General features: G+C 32.9%; 1 protein-coding gene across 2 annotated transcripts in view; it reads right to left on the bottom strand.

Annotated features, from left to right (window-relative positions):
* The window catches only part of si:dkeyp-23e4.3 (rho GTPase-activating protein 7), a 32788-nt gene that overhangs the window by 2696 nt on the left and 22324 nt on the right, over positions 1-7768 (bottom strand). For both annotated transcript variants that reach the window (XM_034890001.1, XM_034889999.1), the window contains exons 11-13: positions 1338-1544; positions 555-778; positions 76-249 (exon numbers count right to left, since the gene is read on the bottom strand). In XM_034890001.1, the coding sequence (XP_034745892.1) occupies positions 76-249; positions 555-778; positions 1338-1544 (605 nt within the window). The remainder of the gene's footprint in view (positions 1-75; positions 250-554; positions 779-1337; positions 1545-7768) is intronic.

Below are 7768 nucleotides of genomic sequence, written 5' to 3'. Positions count from 1 at the left end.
CCTCCCGCCCTCAGGAACTATCACAAAATAACTCTCTCTTTCTTTATCTTTTCCTTCTAGAGGATGCGTCCTTACCGGGTGTCTGTTCGACAGAGGTGCGTGAGTCGGGTCTTCCTGGCTCCGGTGGGCTCCAGCAGGTAGAGGCAGGAGTAGACGTGGGCTCTAACCCCCTCAGACAGCACCTCAGGGTGCTCCGTGGACACAGAAGACAGATACAGGGGGCCAACGGACGGGTCTGCTTGCCAGGTCCTGAGGCGAGAAGACACGGAGAATCCAATTGTGACCCGTTAATGTGACTGCTGTCAGGAGTAGTGGTAACATTACTGTGTAACTCTGTGTAACTAATTGAACATGTGATAACTCAAAAACAGCCAGCCATTTTGATGATCTGCTTTGAGCTTTGTGAGGTTTCTCCATCTACTTAGGATAATAGTACCAAAGTGGTGAAAAAACTACTTTGAGAGTACTTTTGTCTCTGTCCTGCATGCTCTACAGAGCTCAGCAGGTTAAGGCCCAGATGCCCGTGAAGCCCGGGGTTCGCCTCGCCTCATTACCTGAGCAGCAGATGTTCCTGCGGGGGCCGGAAGCCCAGGACGTGGCCCCGGAGGTGGTAGCGGTAGACTTCCGTGTCCTTGGACAAGGTCTGGATGACAGCGGCGTGGCACAGGCTCCCCTCCCACAGCTCCTGCTCTCGCAGCAGCCGGCCCAGCAGCTCCTTCTGGGGGGCGTCCACCTCGACGGAGCCGCGCCACATCCACAGCGGGCAGCCGTCAGCCATCTGCATAAAGATGGAGAACCGGAGTCAGAACTCAGTGGAGCCAACAGTCTGCACACTGACAAAGATCATCGCCTTGAGTGAAGCAAATTTCTACGGTATATTGTTTCAATTTATACAGTGTATATATATTTATATATATAGCTTCCTTAGCTTATGTTCACACTTGGCGTTTGCTTTTAAGCTGCCAACATCTGTTTTACATTATAATGTTATGGAGAAAACTAATCGCCGGTTGAATTTAAAACAAAGTAAAAGAATAATAACATTCTTTTATTTAACGAATTGAAAATTAAATTGAATATAAAAGGCACCATTAGAAACAGCATGGCTTATATTCCCTCCCCCCCTATTGTACATCTGTACCGCTTTAAGTTTGACAGAGGTAGGAACAAATCATTTTCCCCCCTTATATACTGTATATTTGTTCATCTTAACAGGACACTTAAAAATCCAAACTGTTCCATCCACCACATACTTAACAGCCTGGTTTATAATAGTATGTATGTGGTATGGAATCTCCTCTGTAGGTCTAACTAAGTCTTTCCTCTCTCTCATTTACTTTCTTGAAGGCCAGCTCCACGTGCTCCGGCGCCGCATGGCTCTCCCAGCATCGGCTCTTCTCTCTGGCCTCCGTCAGGAGATGCTGGGTGCTCCGCTGCAGCTTGCTCCTCCGCTCCTCCTGCTCCTCCTGAGCGCCCCTCTGACCGGGGTACACGGGATCGCCTCCTTCCTCCCCTGAACGCTGACCGGGCCAAAAATTTGGAAGCTACACAGAAGATTTTATTTGTTGACATCATTTAGTTAATTCTGTCTCTTCTTGTCAACTTTAATGCAGGAGTTGCACTCTTTCAGATTTACAATGGTCGTATGTTGAAAAATGTCATATTATGATATAATATAAAAAGACATAGTATAGCATGTTGGTAGTATATATGTATGTCAAAAATAGTTGTAAAAAGGTCATAGTATAGCGTGTAAAAAAAAAAGTCATTGTATAACATGTCGAAAAAATTCATAAAAAGGCATAGTATAGCATGTCAAAAAAGTCATAGTATAGCATGTCAAAGAAAGTCATAAATAAAAGTCATAGTATTGTATGTCGAAAAAAGTCATAGTATAACATGTCTTAAAAGGAATAGTATAACATGTCAAAAAAGTCATAGTATAACATGTCTAAAAAGTCATATTATAGCATGTCAAAAAGTCATAAAAAGATCATAGTATAGCATGTTGAAAAAAGTCATAAAAGAGTCATAGTATAACATGTCAAAAAAAGTCATAAAAAAGTCACAGTATAACATGTCGAAAAAAGTCATAAAAAGGTCATAGTATAGCATGTCGAAAAAAGTCATGAAAAGGTCATAGTATAGCATGTCGAAAAAAGTCATAAAAACGTCATAGTATAGCATGTTGATAAAAGTCATAGTATAACATGTCAAAAAAAGCCAAAGTGTAACATGTTGAAAAAAGTCATAAAAAGGTCATAGTATAGCATGTCGAAAAAGTCATAGTATAACATGTCGAAAAAAGTCATAGAATAGCATGTTGAAAAAAGTCATAAAAAAGTCATAGTATAGCATGTCAAAAAAAGTCATAGTATAAAAAAGTATTAAAAGTCATATGTATAAATGTCATCAAAAGTCACAAAAGTCATAATAATGTATGTCAAAAAAAAGTATAGTAGTACATTGTCAAAGGTCAGATGTTGATAGATACACTCATAGTACCGTATGTCAAAGTTAGTTGATGATTGAAAAAAATCATTAAAAAGTCATAGTATAACATGTCAAAAAAGGTCATAGTATAGCATGTTGAAAAAAGTCAAATAAAAAGGTCATAAAATAGCATGTCGATAAAAGTTATAGTATAGCATGTCAAAAAAGGTCATAGTATAGCATGTTGAAAAAAGTCAAATAAATAGATCTTAATATAGCATGTCGAAATAAGTCATTGTATAGTTTGTCGAAAAAAGGCATTAAAGGTCATAGTATAGCATGTCGAAAAAAGTAATAAAAAGGTCATAGTATTGCATGTCAAAAAAAGTAATAGTATTGTATGTTGAAAAACAAGTCATAGTATAGCATGTCGAAAAAAGTCATAGTGTAGTATGTCGAAAAAGTCATAGTATAGCATGTCGAAAAAAGTCATAGTATAGCATTTAGAAAAAAGTCATAAAAAAGTCATAGTATAGCATGTCGAAAAAAGTCAGAAAAAAGTCATAGTATAGTATGTCGAAAAAAGTCATATTATAGCATGTCGAAAAAACTAATAAAAAGGTCATAGTTTAGCATGTCGAAAAACAAGTCATAGTATAGCATGTTGAAAAAAGTAATGAATGAGTCGTAGTATAACATGTCGAAAAACGCCATAGTATAGTATGTCGAAAAAGTCATAGTATAGCATGTCAAAAAAGTCATAGTATAGCATGTCAAAAAAGTCATAAAAAAGACATAGTATAGCATGTCAAAAAAAGTCATAGTATAGCATGTCGAAAAAAGTCATAAAAAAGACATAGTATAGCATGTCGAAAAAAGTCATAGTATAACATGTCTAAAAAGTCATAGTATAGCATGTCGAAAAAAGTCATAAAAAGGTCTTAGTATAACATGTTGAAAAAAGTCATAGTATAACATGCCTAAAAAGTCATAGTATAGCATGTCGAAAAGTCATAAAAAGGTCATAGTATAGCATGTCGAAAAAGTAAAAAAAAAGTCATAGTATAGTATTTCAATAAAAGTCATAAAAAAGTCATAGTATAGCATGTCGATAAAAGTCATAAAAACGTCATAGTATAGCATGTCAAAAAAAAGTCATAGTATAGCATGTCGAAAAGTCATAAAAAGGTCATAGTATAGCATGTCGAAAAAGTAAAAAAAAAGTCATAGAAAAGTCATAGTATAGCATGTCAAAAAAAAGTAAATAAAAAGTCATAAAAAAGTCATAGTATAGCATGTTGAAAAAAGTAGGAAAAAAGTCATAAAAAAGTCACAGTATAGTATGTCAAAAAAAGTCATAAAAAAGTCATAGTATAGCATGTCGAAATAAGTCATAAAAAGGTCATAGTATAGCATGTTGAAAAAAGTATTGGTATAGTATGTCCATAAAAAGTCATAGTACAATATTTAAAGTAATATCGATAAGAAGTAGTATTGTAGGCAAAAAAAGTCATAGTATAAAAAAGTAATAAAAGTCATATGTATAAATGTCATCAAAAATCACAAAAGTCATAATAATGTATGTCAAAAAAAAGTATAGTAGTACATTGTCAAAGGTCAGATGTTGATAGATACACTCATAGTACCGTATGTCAAAGATAGTAATTAAAAAGTAATGTTATATACAGTATGTCAAAAAAAAAGTGAAAAAAGTCATAATAACGAATGTTGATAAAAAGTCATAGTATAGTATGTCGAAAAAAGTCAAAGGCTTCCTGTCTTTGTTTTCATTCAGGGAGAGGAGCTGAAGAGGTTGGACCTCGGGGTCAGATTTTGAACAATAATGGGAAAGGTTCCTCACCTGAGTCAAGGTGTTAAAGATGTTTTTTTTTTAAAGAGTGTGAAGCCCCCTGGGGCATATGTTTTATAAAGGAATGTATAAATAAAATTAACTTGACTTTGTAAAGCTTTGTTGATCTTGTTCTGCTGGTATGTCTACGAGTGTCTGTTCACTGAGAGAAACAAAAAAACTGTTAAATTACCTGTATGTGTCACATGCAATGCCAATAAAGTTGTTGCCATGACAGCTCACAATACTTTAAATATGGAGGTTGCTGCAAAAATTGTATAGTACAGTGTGTCGAAAAAAAGTCACGAAAAGGTCATAGTATGTGTGTTGAACAGAAGGTATTTTTGGCAAAATGGAACTTATCACTAGATGTATGATTCCAGTGAGAAACAGGCTGTCTTCACAGAGAGGGTATTTTTACAGGAGTGTACAAAGGACTGGTAGCAGTAGGTAGTATGTCAAAAAAGTTATTAAAAAGACTCAGTATTGTATGTCAAAAAAAGAATAATGTCGAAAAAAAGGCATAGTATAGTATGTCGAAAAAGGTTGTAAAAAAGTCATAGTATAGCATGTCGATAAAAGTCATAGTATTGTATGTCATGAAAAGTCATAAAAAAGTCATAGTATAACATGTCGATAAAAGTCATAATATAGCATGTCAAAAAAAGTCATAGTATAGTATCTAGAAAAACGTCATAGTATTGTAAGTCGAAAAAAGTCATAGTATAGTATGTTGAAAAACGTCATGGTCTTGTGAGTCAAAAAAAGTCATAAAAAGGTCATAGTATAACATGTCGAAAAAAGTCATAGTATAGCATGTCGATAAAAGTCATAGTTTAACATGTCGAAAAACGTCATAGTATAGCATGTTGAAAAGGGTCATAGTATAGCATGTCGAAAAACGTCATAGTATAGCATGTTGAAAAAAATCATGAAAAGTCATAGTATAACATGTCGAAAAAAGTCATAGTATAAGATTTCAAAAAAAGTCATAGCATAGCATGTCGATAAAAGTCATAGTTTAGCATGTCGAAAAACGTCATAGTATAGTATGTTGAAAAAATTCATTAAAAAGTCATAGTATAACATGTCGAAAAAAGTCATAGTATAGCATGTCAAAAAAGGTCATAGTATAGCATGTTGAAAAAAGTCAAATAAAAAGGTCATAATATAGCATGTCGATAAAAGTTATAGTATAGCATGTCAAAAAAGGTCATAGTATAGCATGTTGAAAAAAGTCAAATAAATAGGTCATAATATAGCATGTCGAAATAAGTCATTGTATATTTTGTCGAAAAAAGGCATTAAAGATCATAGTATAGCATGTCGAAAAAGTCATACTATAGCATGTCCATAAAAGTCATAGTATAGCATGTCCATAAAAGTCATAAAAAAGTCATAGTATAGCATGTCGAAAGAAGTCATTGTATAGTATGTCGAAAAAAGTCATAGTATAGCATGTTGAAAAAAGTAATAAAAAGGTCATAGTATAACATGTCAAAAACATCATGGTATAGTATGTCGGAAAAATCATAGTATAGCATGTTGAAAAAAGTCAGAAAAAAGTCATAGTATAGCATGTTCATAAAAGTCATAAAAACTCATAGTATAGCATGTAGAAAGAAGCCATTGTATAGTATGTCGTAAAAAGGCATATTATAGCATGTCGAAAAAAGTTATAAAAAGGTCATAGTATAGCATGTCGAAAGAAGCCATTGTATAGTATGTCGTAAAAAGTCATATTATAGCATGTCGAAAAAAGTCATAAAAAGGTCATAGTATAGCATGTCGAAAGAAGTCATTGTATAGTATGTCGAAAAAAGTCATAAAAAAGTCATAGTATAACATGTCAAAAACATAATGGTATAGTATGTCGGAAAAATCATAGTATAGCATGTCGAAAAAAGTCAGAAAAAAGTCATAGTATAGCATGTCCATAAAAGTGATAAAAACTCATAGTATAGCATGTAGAAAGAAGCCATTGTATAGTATGTCGTAAAAAGTCATATTATAGCATGTAGAAAAAAGTTATAAAAAGGTCATAGTATAGCATGTCAAAAAAAGTCATAGTATTGTATGTCAAAAAAAGTCATAGCATAGCATGTTGAAAAAAGTAATGAATGAGTCATAGTATAACATGTCGAAAAACGTCATAGTATAAAATGTCAAAAGAAGTCATTGTATAACATGTTGAAAAACGTCATAGTATAGTATGTCGAAAAAGTCATAAAAATAGTCATAGTATAGTATGTCGAAAAAAGTCATAGTATAACATGTAAAAAAAAGTCATAGTATAACATGTCGAAAATGTCATAGTATTGAATAACTATAAAGGTCATAGTATAGCATGTCGAAAAAAGTCATAAATAAAAGTCATAGTATAGCATGTCGAAAGAAGTCATTGTATAGTAAGTCATAAAAAAGTCATAGTATAGCATGTCGAAAAAAGTCATAAAAACGTCATAGTATAGCATGTCAAAAAAAGTTATAAAAAGGTCATAGTATAGCATGTATACAAAAGTCATAGTATTGTATGTCAAAACAAGTCATAGTATAGCATGTTGAAAAAAGTCATGAAGGAGTCGTAGTATAACATGTCGAAAATTGTCATAGTATAGTATGTCGAAAAAAGTCGTAAAAAAGTCATAGTATAGCATGTCAAAAAAAGTCATAAATAAAAGTCATAGTATAGCATGTCGAAAAAAGTCATAAATAAAAGTCAGAGTATAGCATGTTGAAAAACGTCCTAGTATAGCATTTTGAAAAACGTCATAGTATAGTATGTCGAAAAAGTCATAGTATAGCATGTCGAAAAAAGTCATAAAAAAGTCATAGTATAGCATGTCGATAAAAGTCATGAAAAACTCATAGTATAGCATGTCAAAAGAAGTCATTGTATAGTATGTCGAAAAAAGTCATATAAAGGTCATAGCATAGCATGTTGAAAAAAATCATAAAAAATTCATAGTATAGTATGTCGAAAAAAATCAAAGTATAACATGTCGAAAAAGGTCATAGTATAACATGTCGAAAAAGTCATAGTATAGTATGTTGAAAAAAGTCATAGTATAGCATGTCGATAAAAGTCATAAAAAACTCATGTCGAAAGAAGTCATCGTATATTATGTCGAGAAAAGGCACATAAAGGTCATAGTATAGCATGTTGAAAAAAGGTCATAGTATAGCATGTCGAAAAAAGTCATAAAAAAGTCATAGTATAGCGTGTCAAAAAGAGTCATAGTATTGTATGTCAAAACAAGTCATAGTATAGCATGTTGAAAAAAGTCATGAATGAGTCATATTATAACATGTCGAAAAACGTCATAGTATAGCATGTCGAAAAAAGTCATAAAAAAGTCATAGTATAGCATGTAAAAAAAAGTCATAAATAAAAGTCATAGTATAGCCTGTCGAAAAAGTCATAGTATAGCATGTCGAAAAAAGTCATAAAAAAGTCATAGTATAGCATGTCAAAAAAAGTCATAA

This window comes from Etheostoma cragini, chromosome 13 (assembly GCF_013103735.1).
Source record: "Etheostoma cragini isolate CJK2018 chromosome 13, CSU_Ecrag_1.0, whole genome shotgun sequence".
Taxonomy (NCBI): domain Eukaryota; kingdom Metazoa; phylum Chordata; class Actinopteri; order Perciformes; family Percidae; genus Etheostoma; species Etheostoma cragini.
The sequence above is the reverse complement of the archived record's forward strand: the minus strand, read 5'-3'. Positions and strand labels throughout refer to the sequence as shown.